Source organism: Dermacentor variabilis, chromosome 11 (genome assembly GCF_050947875.1).
Source record: "Dermacentor variabilis isolate Ectoservices chromosome 11, ASM5094787v1, whole genome shotgun sequence".
NCBI classification, from domain to species: domain Eukaryota; kingdom Metazoa; phylum Arthropoda; class Arachnida; order Ixodida; family Ixodidae; genus Dermacentor; species Dermacentor variabilis.
In genome coordinates this window covers 95,257,935-95,273,825 of record NC_134578.1, presented here as the reverse complement: position 1 = coordinate 95,273,825, position 15,891 = coordinate 95,257,935, and the positions used below count along the sequence as shown (strand labels likewise).

At 50.1% G+C, this 15,891-nt stretch overlaps 1 protein-coding gene across 1 annotated transcript in view; it reads right to left on the bottom strand.

Moving 5' to 3' along the window:
• LOC142564832 (uncharacterized) overlaps positions 1 to 10,313 on the bottom strand; it is a 44,467-nt gene extending 34,154 nt beyond the window's left edge. Inside the window, exons 1-2 of the mRNA XM_075676009.1 lie at positions 10,200 to 10,313; positions 1,962 to 2,074 (exon numbers count right to left, since the gene is read on the bottom strand). Coding sequence (XP_075532124.1) covers positions 1,962 to 2,074; positions 10,200 to 10,305 — 219 coding nt within the window. The 5' untranslated portion in view covers positions 10,306 to 10,313. The remainder of the gene's footprint in view (positions 1 to 1,961; positions 2,075 to 10,199) is intronic.
• Between the last annotated feature and the right edge of the window lie 5,578 nt (positions 10,314 to 15,891).

Below are 15,891 nucleotides of genomic sequence, written 5' to 3'. Positions count from 1 at the left end.
AGGGTTAAAAGCCAGAGACCGGGAGCAGCAAAAGAGCATTCCTAGAGCATTCCTTCATTCATCTTTTTCGAGCTTCTTACTGATCCGAGTTACTGCCGGCCCGTAATGACTGTATGACTGTTAATTTCTTTGTACTCTCACTGTAAATAATGTAAATAAACCTCCAGTTTTCATCTCAAAGTCCTCCTCAACTTCGGCCAACTCCCGCACTCAACGGCAGGGTCCAAAATCTGAGGGACAGCAATTGGGATCCATCAGTGTCAACTCAGTGTCGCGTACAGTTCTCCTGATATGTCAATGTAGAATATTTCGTATAACGGTAATCGGACGCTTTCCAAAACTCTTATGGTTTACTTATTTTCTAAAACTCTAATTCATTCATGCCCGTTCAAGTGCATGCATTGCGCATAATGTCTCTTAATTTTCATAAATTTTCTCTTGGTGCCACTTATAGTTCTCTCAGAACTCGCTGGGCTAAATTCTGCACCGTTCGTAAAACAGGCAACGCTGCGGAACGCTTCAATACGTAATTTACTGCAAACGCCTTAATTAACCTCCACGCTTTGAACTTTGGGTACAAATAACCCGTAACTTTGTCCTAATTTTCGTCAAATATAAAAAAGTTAACTCACATAGTTCGCTAAGTAAACCGAGGAAACTTGCTACGGACCACAAAGGCTATGCTTAATTCTATCGCAGCCACTTTTGCATGAAAGTGTGAACAAAAGTGAGCGCCTCCTTGATTTCAGCAGTATATATAGGTCTGTTACCCCTGGACGACTACTTACGGTCACCAGTTTCAAATGCTCATGGGTGTATTATTAACATGCCTGCCTCCAGGAGCGACGCGTTAAGAACCGCAATTATTGTTCTACTGCTTCAAAAATGATAGCAATAATTTAGAAGCTATCCAGGTACAAGCACAGGTAAAAAATACATGGATGAAAAGCTCCAGAAGAGAAGGTGGCCAACCTGAACTAAAAACCGTTATGTCTTTTTTCGGTGTCCATCCGGAGTTGAAAAACGAAATGCGAGGTCCTGGTTCAGTTCCGGTTCGGGCTAAAAATAGTTTTTTCCCGGTTCTCTTTTAAGTTTCCATTTCATACTATGATAAATGGAAAGCAAGGATGCTGATTAGGTGGGGAATCCGTTAGTAAGGCGCTGAAGGGAAAGAGTGTTGTAACATATTCAACAACAGAGAAAAAGTAAAACAATGATGTAGCAAGTCTGATTTCATTATGCCACTGTTCCTTCAGACATAACTTATCTATCAGGAAAGAGAACATTCTCATCCATCCGAGTGTAGCGCAAACTTACAAAGATAAGCTAGACAGATTTCTCAGAAAACAAGCTTCGCAGTTAAAGAAAATTTTTTTCTTGGCGCGGGGATTGAACCCGGGACCAACGCCATTCCGGGATGGTCGCTCTAGCTTGTAGCGATCGTCTGTCATTGGGTTGTCCTCGCCGTGGAGGTCGTTGCCCCTTGCTCCGGAAAACCAGTTTGCCTCGCCGTGAGGGTCATTGCCGCCTGCTCGAACTGAAGCTGCTGCCTGATTGGGACGCCATCACTGCCACTCGGCAAACCTGCTTTTACTTTTGAATAAAGCCAGTTGACACTCCGTTGTCAAGCTGTCAAAACGTATATTCCTTGCCCACCGTTAAACCGAGCTCACTAGAAGCTTCTAGGCAAACCAGGACGCTGGCAGATTGCGGCGCGAACGTAAATTACTTGTAAACTCGAAACACATGAAGATTGAATGCGGCAAAGCAGATCTGCGGAACCCCGCAAGGTGGAAGAACGTTCACAAACCTTCCTCCACCTTGCGCTATACGCCGGAATGATTTGCTACATTCAATAACTTGCGGCGTTTTACACGGCTTTGATATGCATATAGAGGCGCAGAAGTTCAGGAACTTGGAACCTTAGGAAGTATCTGGACTGTGTCTAGTCCTATACTCACAGTGTGCAGCTTGTCATGCCGTATCGTCCTGGCGTACGCGAGAATTTCCTTGCTGCACACTTGCATGACTTTTCCGAAAAAGGCCTTCGCGCTGAGGAGACGAGGTCCAAGCGCTGGAGTCGTAGATGAGAACAATAAATATTAGTGCTAGCGTGACGAACAGCACGGCTAAGACTCGGAGGAGTGTTAAAAGAGAAGGAACTTCATTACACTTCAGACTTCATCATGCATCATTTCTTGCGGTGCATCACTTTGCTAATAAAGGTGGCATGGCACGTCGTCCAACTATTCACAGTTTACCAGTTGAACGAGAGCTACAGCGTCCAATATGGTTATTAACAACTGGTTACAATGCACTGCTTTGCCGTCCATTGCTTAAGCGGGTCAGTGTCCTGTAGATCGTTTACAGCGCGTAGCTTGCGGAGCGAAAAAGGGTTAGCGGTGCGGGCTCCGAAGCCATACGATGCCGTCTGAGTATAGCAGACTGTCTGAATCACCACAAAAAGTATCCTCAAACACAATTCGATATCAGCGTTCATGCAGTACAGAGAAACGCGTGTTGTACGGACAGTGTGTTTAAGCTAATTAAATGCTCTTTCATAGATTAGTTATCATTTTTACAGATTAGTATACTCAGTATTGAAACAAAAGCGATCAGTTTAGCTCCGATCTTTATGCTACATGAATAGTTAGGAAAGCGAGTGAGCTAGGAACGATTGAATGCCGTTTTGCACATTTTTCGCTGTAATCGCAGTGTCACGCTTCTTAACAAAGGTTTCGCGTCCAGTAATGCACATACTATTTACAGGAGAAGATGGTCATTCAGAGCTCGCGTGGTACCCGGAATCGCAGTGAAGTGTACATACGATTCATAAACACATTTTTCCATGTTGAGGCTAGTGCGGTAACTAAGAAGACGTTCTTTCACTGTAAACATTTTCCTTAACCGACTGCAAGTTCCTTGGAGGTCAAAACTCTTTGGACGCAAATGACTAATTATTTCTATCTTTTTTCTTGTTATTCTATAGCGAACACGAAGACCGCTGTAGCCACATCGCCATCGCTCCGCTTGTGGTGAAGCTCGCCTTCTGGAGCCCGGATCGGTTTTGAGTAAGCGCCGCCGCTGTTGTGGCCATTCATCATCTTGCCTTATAGTTTGGTGGACCCTGCTACGATTTTCGCCCCAGCCTCGAATCGCACCGCCAAACTTTCCCGTCTGACATGACTGGCGGCGCCAGCCATATTACGCCGCCGGCGTCGCCAGCCCTTGTTTGTGCGCGTGACCTCCGTCAGCGAGGTCCTGACAACCACGTCGAAGATTTGTTTTCGTCATATGAGAGACATATCACCCACAACAAATATAAGGACACCATGAATCTCAACTACGTCATCTTTCTTTAACGGGTGTCGCCAATGTACAGTTTAACACCACGAAGCCGACCTTCGCAAGTGGACCGGCTTCAAGTCAAGCTTGACTGAAGCTTGACGACCGGCCGTGCGCAAGCTTCGTGAACAACAACGCCTGCGAGTCCGGTCCTTGCAAACTGGTGAGACGTTCTTGAGCTATATAGAGGACCTCTGTTGACGCGTCAACTCGACGATGACAGTGGCGGACAAGGTGCGCCACATCATGAAAGGGATTTCGAACGATGCCTTTCGCATGCTTTTAAGAACCCTGACGCTATCGTTGAGGTCATCGAGCTTTGTCAAAGCCCAGCCATGCGCCCTTCGCCTACGCCGGGCCTCTTGCACGGCCACCACGTCAGACTTTCTCACCGTTGCCGATAACCGCACCACGGCATCCAGCTTCTGGCTTCATTCAGCCAAGGTATCCACCAAGCAGTGGGCGATGGCGCACCCTCGACAACGGGCATATAATTTGTTTTAGAGCGCAGCTCTTTGGCGTCCGTTCCTGGGTTTCGCGTCGTCGTCGGCCTCGTAACCAGCTCCGCCCCCCTTTCATCCCCCCAGCGCTAGCAGCGACGGACTGATACCGCTGGATGCCGCTGACGCCGCTAGAGAGTCAAGATAACGTGACTGCATAGAACACCGTCGCCGCCATGCAGAAAGAGGAGGAAAGGGTCCCCCCCCCTGTTCTTGTGTGGCGGATAGGGTGCTCTTCAGTTGCCGACGCGCCGGTTATTTCACGTAGGCCCCGGCACGTCGACGAATACGTGACCACCTTCCCACGGCTACACCTGGTTCTTAGCGCTGCGGAAGCGAGGGTATCATATTGTTTGTGTCGGCATCGGCGGCGTTGTCCCTGAAACCAACTCCGCAGCTGGGGTTGACTCACTATCGGCGTCAGCGGCATCAGTCAGTCGCTGCTATCTCTTCCCTCCTCCCTTTATCGTGTTGTCCGCTTGCTGCGCGCGCTTCTGCCCCCATCGTTTGCCGCTGGGTGTACACGCCGCCCCCCTCCCCCCTCTTCCTGCGAGTCTCCGGTTGTCAAAGCGCCGGCTCGAACTTAATTCCTTTCTTCGCTCCTCCTCCAATGCAACCCCTGTGCGGTGGCAATCAGAGAGCCAGATCGGTGGCGGCGGATCTGTATATGTGCACCGCCCGAGCCGAAATTGCCGCTGCCGTTCGCCCTGTGCGGTGGCAATCAGAGAGCCAGATCGGTGGCGGCGGATCTGTATATGTGCACCGCCCGAGCCGAAATTGCCGCTGCCGTTCGCCACTGCGAAATTATCTGCCAGTTCTTTCTGAGCCATGAGCGAGACGACCGATGGAAGTCCTCCGTCTGCTGCTGCTGCTGCTGCTGCTAAACGAGCTGCCAGAGCAGAGGCCCAGCGCCATCGCCGTCAGAATCCAGAGGTGCGTGCCGCCGAAGCAGAAGCTTACCGTCGCCGCCGTCGAGATGATCCAGGAGTACGGGAAATATAAAAAAAAAAATTCTGTGATGGCGCATACATGTGTTGCTCGATTTCTTTGCCTCAATCTATCGAAAAGGTGAAACAGCTTATTTGCTGCGCTCAAATTTCGCATTAGGAAGTAACGTAATCGTCGGTAATTTTTTCGTATGGTTTCACTGGCCACGATTATGCCGTTGGAGCGTGACGCCCTATAGGCAGAGCTTCCAGCCTAACCCGTACTCTTCACCCTACCCGCTGCCCTCTGCTCCGCGGGACCCTAACCAGACCTCCCTTTGGTCAGACTGCCTACCTCTCGCTGACTGCCGCTCGCAATCTCCTCAACGCCGCTCGCTTACGCTGACGCGTCATCGTCCCCCTAGGCCCGAACAGAAAAACTAATTGCCAGAGTTCCCGAGGCAAGAGCTGCGTTATCGACGAAAATACGAAGGCCCCTCTCCGACGAATGTGATCCACGCATACGTGGACGGCCTCGCTGCACGTGCCCTGGCGCAGCACTGGTGCAGCAGTCTGTGTCATTAGTGTCAAAGTTTGAAACGTGCTACAATATGTTACGGCACCATCGTCATATGTCTCAATTGACACTGTCAGCGCAGACTATCTTCCCCTCTTCTGTCCCCAAGGCCGCATGCACTGCCCTTGTTGTCAGTGGCGACCTACTCTACATCGTTAGGTTTTTGGTGCTGTGTTCCTGTTCCCATGGCCGACTTATTTTAGGCTGGGACCCCTCCTTCCGCTAGTCCGGCAGTCATTGATTGTTCGCGTGCTGAAGTAGAATTTGCTCCACTTTGCGACGATCCGTTTGTTGATGTTCAGAAAAGAGGTAATAAAGTACTCGTTGAGGAAGGCATCTCAATTCCACAGCATTCTTCTGCCGTTATCATGTTCTTCTGCAAGTTTGTTACTGTTAAAAGCATCCTTGTTACACCTTCTGCCATGTGCATTCACTGCAAATGTTCCCCGCTGCCTTTTGCTCTCTTCGAAGTTCGCGACGGCCTCGCCAGACTACTCGTCAGCAAGCACCTCTTCGTTGGCAGCGGAGCTCGTGCATCTGGAGCCCTGATTAGATTTTAGTAAGCACTTCTACTGTTGCTGTGGCCAGTCATTCTCTTCCCTTATATTTCGTATTACTGATTCAGCGACCAGCGAGCTAATATAATAATAACTTAGTTATGTGGGCAGCTTTGAATGTTCTCGTTGCTTATGGATCGCCGTTGAGGCGGTGACTATTAGCATCTTGCTCGGTAAGAAAAACAGATGGCGGCGAGAGGACGTGAAAGCAACTCAACTTTTTAATGGCACAGAAAAAAGCATTATTATCAACAGCCTTCTCGCACATACCGACTGTCACAACGAATTAACAAGTACCGAGGGGGTAAAAGTTACCCACTGCTACGAAATATCTGAAGAAAGAATGCGTGCATTCGCCTATCACTTCAATGGAAGACGCACACGTGGCAACTTTGAGTGTTCGCTCACCATAATCAGGTTAAATAGTGCGACATGTAAATTATTAACAGTGATAACGTTCCTTTTGCGCTTTTAGTTGAAAGCACTGCCGTGCATTAGTGGCGAATAATACTCTTTTTACTAGTCGAATGAAGAAAGAGAAGGTCATATTGTAACGGTTAAGGATAAGCAGTGTTTATTTACAGGACAAATGTAGACAATCGATCACATCGTCAACGCTAGGAAGCGGATGCACATCCTTTTTGGTGACCGCGTTTAGTATCCTGTAATCAACACAGAACCACCACGATCCATTTTTCTTCATTACTAAGATTACTGGTGCGGCCCACGGACTAGAGGACTCTTGAACAACACTTTTTCGTCGCATGTCGTTCACCTGTTCAGTGATAACTGTCCTCTCTGTCGAAGACACGCGGTAAGGCTTTTGCCGAATGGGGTGTGCAGATGTGGTGTCAATTAATGGTGCGCACAATAATGCGGCAGTGAAACCTGCTTGTCACCTAGTGTGAAATCGAACACAGAAAGACGTGGCAGCAAAATCGGGGATCTCTAGTCGCGTCGGAGGCAGTCGAGCGATGGGTCGGCTTCGACGTGGGACTTGCTGCAGCAGCTCTGTCGTTTTGGCCGAAGTACCCAACACCTCCACCACAAAACTGTCACGGTTAAGGTTGAACAGCGTTTATTTATAGGACCAGGTTGGATGGTCAAGCAAAGATGGCGTCAATAGGCTGCGACAGCTAACGCCTTCTTCCTCTTCTCCTTGCCCGGCCTAAGCCGTAGCAATATGTAACAGCATATATTGTCTAATATATGGTAGCATGCCGACTATCATTAGCAGAGCTCACCCCTTCAGCAGACCTTTAAAAATATACTTGCTAACAGGCGCGGAAGACCTCGTCGATCGCCCGCATTTGACAGCAGGCTCCTGCGGTGCATTTCGGGATGGGTCGTTAGAAAAAGAGTGGGAGAACAAGGCAACATTAGAAAAACGTTGACTCGCAGTTCATTAAACGTGCAAATGTGGCACACTTCAAGGCGTGCGCCGGTAAGGCAGAGCCGGAGGGGTATCGGATCCGTGAACTGGTTGTGGAAATGCCGCTGTTTTAACGACTCAGAACGAGCACCTCAACGCGTGGGCATTCCCGCGTGCTCCGCTCAAGGGAGTGTGGATGAAAATGGCAGTGAGACAGTGAGCGCCGCGAAGCTCTGATAGCGCGTGCGTGCAGTTGTGGCTTCCTCGATAGCTGCCGCTTGCGAGACGCTTGAGCTTGCATGGTCAGTGTTGTCCTCCAGCGTGAAAATGACGACAAAGGAAGGATCAGTTGACGGTGTGGTGGGTGTTATCATTTTACCAAGAGAGCATAAAGATAGCAAGTGGCTGAAGACATTTAACATAATTCAGCTGAATGCCAATGCCACCTACGCAACCCATGAAACAACCGTAAGAGCAATACCGGAACCCGGAAAATGACCTTCGGACCTTCCTCGGAGGCTCCGACGGCAGCCTGAGCCCAGACGTGGTACCTACGTAACGTAATAAACAAGTTGTCGACGATCAGACTTCCCGACTGTTCTTCGCTCCCCAACCTATAATGTATAAAAGTAAGGACAGTGGATGGCGTATGTAGAAAAGCAATTATATTCAATCGACACGTGATGGCGATAAAGCCGATGAGGCAGTGCGTTACGAAGACCAGGCGCTTGGGCCCTGTGCTGCCGTGCCTACTGTCCGCTGTGGTGCCTGCTTTTTCGGGATGTGCCGCTACGTTTGCCGCGCTTTTGTAGTCGTGTTAAGCTAAGGGGAGGGGGGGTACATACGTGTTTGCAGTCGTGTGACCGTAAGCACACGGACAGGCCGGCTCAAGGGCTCGACGGTACGCATTGATAAGTGTGGCGATGTTAGAGACATGAAGCAAGGTTGGTGAAGACTCAAGAGACGTGGCAATTGGCAATGACTTAACGGGGACGCAGTCTGCACTAACTTGCGTCTTGGAAGGCTCGACCAGGTAAATAGTAGCCGCCACCATCAGGAAAACGGTGGCCGGGACTTCAACGCGACTGAGGTGGCGGACTACAAGTAACTGTTGTTGGGGAAGAGCTCGACGCGCCTAGCTCCGTAGCGAACGAAAATGTGCGGAGTGCTCGCTTCGCGGCAGTGATAAAATGACATGGCACTGCCGGTTCTGGTAGGACAAGCAGGAAGGTCCGGAGTCCGTCATAAGCCGGTGACCCTGGAGGCAGAACGTTACGGTGTAGAGCAAGAGGAAGCATAGCTACCGTGATGTGGTGCCGGTCTTGCTGTGGCGTGATGCCACGGAGCTGAAAGCCTGCCTCCTGCTTGAGTAGCCAGGTTGTCGGGTTTCCCAGCCGGAGCTCACGGAAGGTTGGCGACTGGAGAATGCTCCTCAACACTGTCTTCAGGCTAGAGTGATATGCTGCCGACGTCCGTGGTTACCCAATTTGGAGACGGCGTGGTCGGTGAGACCGTCTCTATTTATTCGGAGGATCCGAGGCAGAGCATGTTCCACGAGGAGAAATGAAGGCGATGGTGCCTGGGTTGCGGCCGCATTGTTCCGGAGCTCACTTAGTTCTCCTGCGTGGGCCCCGCGTTCACTCCGAGCCGATTGTTGGGGGCTGCCACAAAACACTTCACTGTGCAGTACTTATCATACGAGCAACTGATGACGCACGTGTACAAATACGAACGCAGTTCGCAAGAACTTTCACTGTTCATTCCATGTCCTCAGGATTTTATGATTTCATGCGTTTCCAAAAACAAATAATACATCACCAAAAGACAAAGCGATACAACCATATCGAATAAACGCGACTATAGACTGGATGCCAGCGCCCCAGTTGCTCGCTCAGGTATCTTGCCCGACAATTTATAGATGTGTTTGTCTTCAAATAAATTGACATATTACTTCGACACCACAGTAATACAAATTTGGTAGCCAGAAACAATTCAAACTTTTTTAGAGCGCAGCTCTTTGGCGTCCGTTCCTGGGTTTCGCGTCGTCGTCGGCGTTGTCATCGGCGTTGTCGTCGGCCTCGTAACCAGCTCCGCCCCCCTTTCATCCCCCCAGCGCTAGCAGCGACCGACTGATACCGCTGGATGCCGCTGACGCCGCTAGAGAGTCAAGATAACGTGACTGCATAGAACACCGTCGCCGCCATGCAGAAAGAGGAGGAAAGGGTCGCTGCTATCTCTTCCCTCCTCCCTTTATCGTGTTGTCCGCTTGCTGCGCGCGCTTCTGCCCCCATCGTTTGCCGCTGGGTGTACACGCCGCCCCCCTCCGCTTCCGCTTACTGCTGGTTGCTCTCGACGGCGGCGATGAGCCTCCGCTTCGGCGGCGCGAACTGCAGGGTCTTCTCGGCGGCGGCGATGAGCTTCTGCTTCAGCCTCGCTTACTGCTGGTTGCTCTCGACGGCGGCGATGAGCCTCCGCTTCGGCGGCGCGAACGGCAGGGTCTTCTCGGCGGCGGCGCTTAGCCTCTGCTTCCCCCACGGCTGTGACAACCTCGCGAGCCACTTGTATAGATCTCGTCTTTGAAAATCAAGCATTGGTGTACCAAGTCGAACATATATCAGTCTATTTCTCCGACCACAAAGCTTCCTTCATGACTGTCAAGAACTGTTAGTGGAGTCTTTGTTAAAGGAATACGTGTGAAAAAAAAAAAAATTCTGTGATAGCGCATACATGTGTTGCTCGATTTCTTTGCCTCAATCTATCCAAAAGGTGAAACAGCTTATTTGCTGCGCTCAAATTTCGCATTAGGAAGTAACGTAATCGTCGGTAATTTTTTTCATTACACCACAGCCTAAGTTCTTCGCAATATATTGAAACAAGCCGGCTGGTTTATGCAAGTATAAGAAATTAGAGGGCGTTCCTTACGTGGAAGCTGCGTGTTGCACGAAGAACTTGTTCCAAGCAAAGAAGACCCCAGCAGAAAGGTGACACCTAGCCATGTGGCTATGCCCATGTGCCATTGAGCCATCATAGAGTGCTACCACTGAATCAGGAAGGGGAAGATGAGAGAAAAGTGTTTAAAGAAAGTCAGTTCCGCCCGACACGCGAAGCGTTGATTGCGATCCCAAATTTTAAGACAGCTATATAAATTAAGGTCCCTCGTTTTATCAGCTGCATAAACTGTAAACATTCGCTCACCAAATAAATTAACAAGCACTTTGTCACGAGCACACAGGCAAAGACGAGCACATCTCACTCGATGACCGCGGAGACTCGCTGTCAGAATCCTGGCGTGATGAAGAGCGGCAGCAGCGGTGAGCGAATTTGCCTTGTTGCAGCCTCCCACTTCAACGTGAACTAGGCCGGCGAGAACATAGCGGACACGAAGCCATAGGCTAGAAGCGTTCAACGAAGTGAAACGAACAATGCATACATTCATAGCCAATCACCCATACAACACACAGAACAGCAAACATTTCAATAAAGACCAAGCTAAATACAACCATCCGAACCATCAGTCAGGTATTGCACACACCCCTCAGCAGTTGTAGGGGTGTTTTGCAACAGCTTCGCTGGCCATTCACTTTCGCAGGACTGCGATGGCGAGTCATCTTTTTTTACCTTCTCATCACTTGTCGGCATATTCAAAACTAAGTTGCGCCGCCGGAGACACCGTGACAGGAAGGACTAACGAACAGTTCATCGGGCTGCTACGGTGGAGAACGATGGTTGAAATACCACCATCGGACGCGTGATTTTCTTTTCTGAAGGGGCCCTAAACGAGGTGAGAGAGACCTACGTACCGCATATTGTCTTCTAGGAGACAAACAATGCCTCGCATAAAAAGTGTGTTCAAAAAGCGAGAATTATCGTGCACAATGTTCTCAATTTGGTGCTCGTAAATAGTGGGTAAGAAAATGTAGTGTGCCGCAGAATGACGAACCTTTTTTTCTCTCCTGGCCGGCAGAGGATTCACAGTTGTTCGCCCCGCTCAGGTAGCCCCTCGTCGAGTACGACTGAGCTTCACATAGGGCCTTGCAGGGGTCGCTTCTGCTTTCTGTCTAAAATAAACGCCATGTCCCATTTATCAATTAAGGCTAGGGCAGGCTTTGTGCAAAAAAATCGACCTGGTGAATACATACGTGAAGCTCTCATTAATTTTAGTTTGGATGCCACCGTCAGTCCATGAAGAAGATAATGAGAAAGCAAACACTGCAAGTGTGCATTGGCGGCTGCAACAGCGGCACATCCTGCCTGCTTTTGGAGCTGGTATCCTCGATATGCCACACCTTGGTCGTGTCCTTTCCTTCCTTTCCCTCTCTCCCACATTTGATGCCTGGGTAAACAGGCGCTGCTTATTATCTACGGAGTTAGATAAGCACTGCCGCGTGCCCCCTTAATTTCTCATTCGCACAATTATAATCACGCGTGTACACTGACCGTTATGTTCATAGTACGTGCAGTCAACGAATCTATCCACTCACTACAGCGATGAGTCCGAAAAAAACCTTGAGTGAAGCTTTATGGGAGGCGTGGGCATATAAAAAAGGAACACCTCCAATCAAGGAGGGTGGATGCCATTATTGAAAGTAATATGAATAAAAAAGTAATTAATAAATGCAACGTCTCTACCTAGGAAAGAATGGTAGGGCATAAGGTCCACAGTCACAGCTCTGGCTAGAACCAGTGCCTTTTAGGTCGCAGTTGTGTCAGACGTTGGCTTGCTGTCTGAATATGATTCAGTGCAACTTAAAAAATTTCTTTAGTCGACTGACACCTAAATGAGTATCCGCTGATCTAGCAAGGTTGGCGTTGGCGTCAGACAACGAATTACGAACTTGCGTTTTTAGTTATGCGTGTGTGGTTGTGGCGCAGTTCCATAGCACGAATCGTCTAGTAATGCGAGGCTTCCTTTGCCTATTTTCCCGGGTTTGGCGCGGCAACCAAGCTGCTGCTGGCTCAGCCACTATTTCGAAGGATATATTTGCTCATTTATATACAAAGACTGTATGCGCGCCGAATAAAAGTACCAGCGAACGGGCTCGATGGCACGAACCTCATCTGGCAGCGGCTTAATAGTTGATATGCTCTCCAAGTCGACCTTTCGTCACGTTGATCCCGACCCCATGGCTTCTAAGGCGCGAGAACAGTACTCTGAGATGCTGCATGTGCTCGTAAGGAGAGCAAGTTTGAATGAGCAGGTCCTCGCAGTAAGCAAATACACAAGGGAGACCGCGATTGACCGAGTCTGTAAACATTTGGAAAGACTGGCCGGCGTTGCCCGAAGGTCAAAAGACATACCACCACATTCGAAGAGGCCAAATGGGGTGGCTAACACCGTCTTCAGTATATCGTCTTCCGCGACGGGTCGCTGACGGTAGGCACTTTCCAGATCCATCTTCGAGAAAACTGTTACTCCGCGAAGGGCAGCCACTGACGTCCAGGATGTTTGGGAGAGGATACCTGTAGGGAACTGGTACTCTATTTAGTGCTCCTTAGTCGCCGCAAGGTTGCCAGACGCCAGTTTTTTTTAGGAACCATGTGCAGCGGAGACACCCCGTCGCTAGAAGAAGGTCGCACGATGGCCGATCTGGAGCATGCGCTAGAACTCTGCTCGCGCCATTTTTAGTTTTTCATGCGCCAAGCTACGCGCAAGTAAATTGTAGGCTTATGCCTCAGGCGCGAAAGAAAGAGACAGCTCACGTGAATCGACGCCGAAATAGAGCTGCGAGCTGTGGCTTCGCGTGTCAAGGCCAGGCGCCATCTTTATTTTCCTTTGATGCGGGCGCGTGCTATCCGGGTTCTAGGCGCCGACCAAGGAAGGGCGCTGCAAAAAGTATTGCGCGATCGGCCGCTTCCGATGATATGGTGTCGTACATTCTGTTGCACAGGTTGCGTCCAATCAGGTAATTGAGGGAGGCTCGGAAAGGCTCGAAGCAGCGCGGCGAAAGGACCGTCGGGGACAGTGGTCAGTCGTGCAAAGAGTAGCACATGAGTAGAGGCTACGCTTGTTACTGACATGTGAGTCACGCTGTCGAGAAGTCGTCGACGCATGACATCGACCAGCAGGCCATGACTTGTCAGGAAGTCAGCCCCGATGCTTACATGGCTGACGTCGGTAACAAGAAATACCCAACGAAATGCTCGGCGTAAGCCAAAGTTCAGGGTGAGCGATCACTGTGTGTAGGCAGGAATTCTAGTGTCGTTTACCTCCTGAAGGTAGAAAGCTGGTGGCCGTTTACGATCTTTGTGCTGCACTGGGGCGATGCCGACTTCAGCGCCCGGGTCGACCAGAAACTATTGACGTGTGGCATGGTCGCGGGCGTAGAACAGGCGACTGGCACCTTGGACTGGACTGCTCGTCGCCTCTAGAGGCCTAGCGGACGGTTTCCCTGCCAGGATCTATAGTATAGACACTGGCACGTGCGTTCTCCGAAACGTCTATTGTACCAACAAACTCCAACTGGTGTAGGGTAGCGTGCGCAGGAGGTAGGTGTGCGTCGATAAATACTGGTGCGCCGTCGACGATTATCAGAACGCTAAGAGCGCCGATGTTCTGCGACGCTGACGATGCACTCAAGGCTATCGCAAAGGCTGTCAAGCGATGACAGAGTGGTGGAGGAGCTCAAGCATGACTGTCTGCTCACGGGAATTGGTGAGGTGAGAGCCGGGACTGATGATGGCGCGACTTTGTTCACGTTGTCGACCAAAAAACAAGGTCTGTCAGGCTGACGTTATCGGGAGCGGCAAGGGCCATCTGTGCGTTCGTTGGCAGGCGCCACAGGAACCATTTCCTTAAAAGTGCATCGTATCCAGTGGCGTAGCTAGGTCGTCTGGCACCCGGGGCCCATAGGTCTTCTGTCACCCCCACCCCCCGGCTGTAGTTGAGGAAGGCGAGGATATCGACAATTTCCGGGTTTCAGCAACCAGTACAGCCGCCTCGGATACCGCGCACGTCCCCCGGGTCCCCCTATTCTTCGCTTTCTTTCCCAGAGATCACCAATGCGGCAGGTATCGGCGCCTCGCTGGCGTAGTATGAGGGATCACGCGGCGTGCTCCTCATAGGTTTTGCTGTCAGCGCTCACTGAAAAAACCACGCGGGAGCTCTCCCGGACATTTCTGTAAGTACTTTCGAAACGGAAGAAGGTTTTTACTGTCTAAATTATAGTCCTGGGCAAACTGAAAGCACAGAATCGTTTACAGACGCCATCTCTTTACCGAATACGTACAGTGAACGCCACTGTGCGCGGTCGCCGCGATGGAGTCTCCCGAACCGGCTTCTTGCGTGAAAGGTAGGCAAACGCTGAGAGTAAACTATGTGAAATATGTTGTTAGAGTGGGCTGTCTGTATATCCAAATGAGGCATAACAGAATGAAGCCTCAATGCAGCGATCGCACAGCTTCGCAGCGACCGACTGCGCGTCTGCATGCTTGTCCGCGCACTGTTTCGCTTTCGCCGCGTGCGCGTTTTCGCACCGTGCCATGAGCTTTAGGCCGCAGAATATGAGCATTTCACAGTATGCGAGCAACCATTGTTGCGTGGGCGCTATCAGAGTTGTTCAAAAATAATTTCATTTTAGAGACTTCGACGCCTACGGGGACTGTGAAGTGCCGACGCGACGATTCAATCTTTTTTTCTTCTAAATTCTTGGACGTTTCAATATTATTTCTCGAGTTGCGTCGCACTATATGTTTATCGGTTTTCTCAGCGTGCGATTTCCCGCTGCTTCTTTCTTTGTAATCCAGTGCATTATTTCATAACACAAACATGACCATATGCCATGTTTTTTTTTAATGTGCTTCTTACCGCTCCCTTTCCACTCCAGTGAACTTGCCAGTATCTATAGCATCGACAAGTTCATAGACCAAACCGTCATGCCATTAGTCGGGCAGCGGACTCGGGCGAGAGTCTCAGTGGGCGTTTTTCGAACATTGCAGACCCGGCGCCGTAGCAGAAATCTTCCTCGCGTCTGTGCTTGCTGCATACCCGAGTTGTAGCCGATGACTGTTTGCCGGTTTTATGTTTCGCGAGCCAAGCTTCACGCAGCATCTTGTCCTGCGGCTACGTATGAATAAGGCTGACACCGGGCTCCGTTGCGTACGTCCTGCATTGCGGCACCGAGCAGTAGCCTACCATGTTGCGCGCCTGCAAAGGCAGCCACTACGTATTGTAGTGCTTTCAATCGTGTTAAAGGAGATACTCGAACCGGGAAAAGCTCGCCACTAAATGAGGACCGCAGCGTACGAGGGAACTTGAACTCTCATCTCCAGCTCGCTGCGGCGCTCCCGAAGCAGCCGACGCGGCCGCTATGTCCACGTGATCCATCCTAGCACGTCACGCCGACGGTGGCGCCAGCTTTTCCCATGGTGGAGCTCGAGGCCAATACACGCTGTTTTTTCTGCGCCAAATAACACAGGGTGCTGCACTGATAACTTGTGATAAGCGCATGTGCACATCTTCTGTCAGACTGTAAGGCTTGGCAACCAATACAAATGCGGCATCGTGGCAAATACGGCTGACGTCACAAGTAAAAAAAATTTTTTTATAAAGTTTTAATTACCAATTTTAGCGGCAACATTGCATTTGCAAAATTGAAGGCCGACATTCATATCTTGC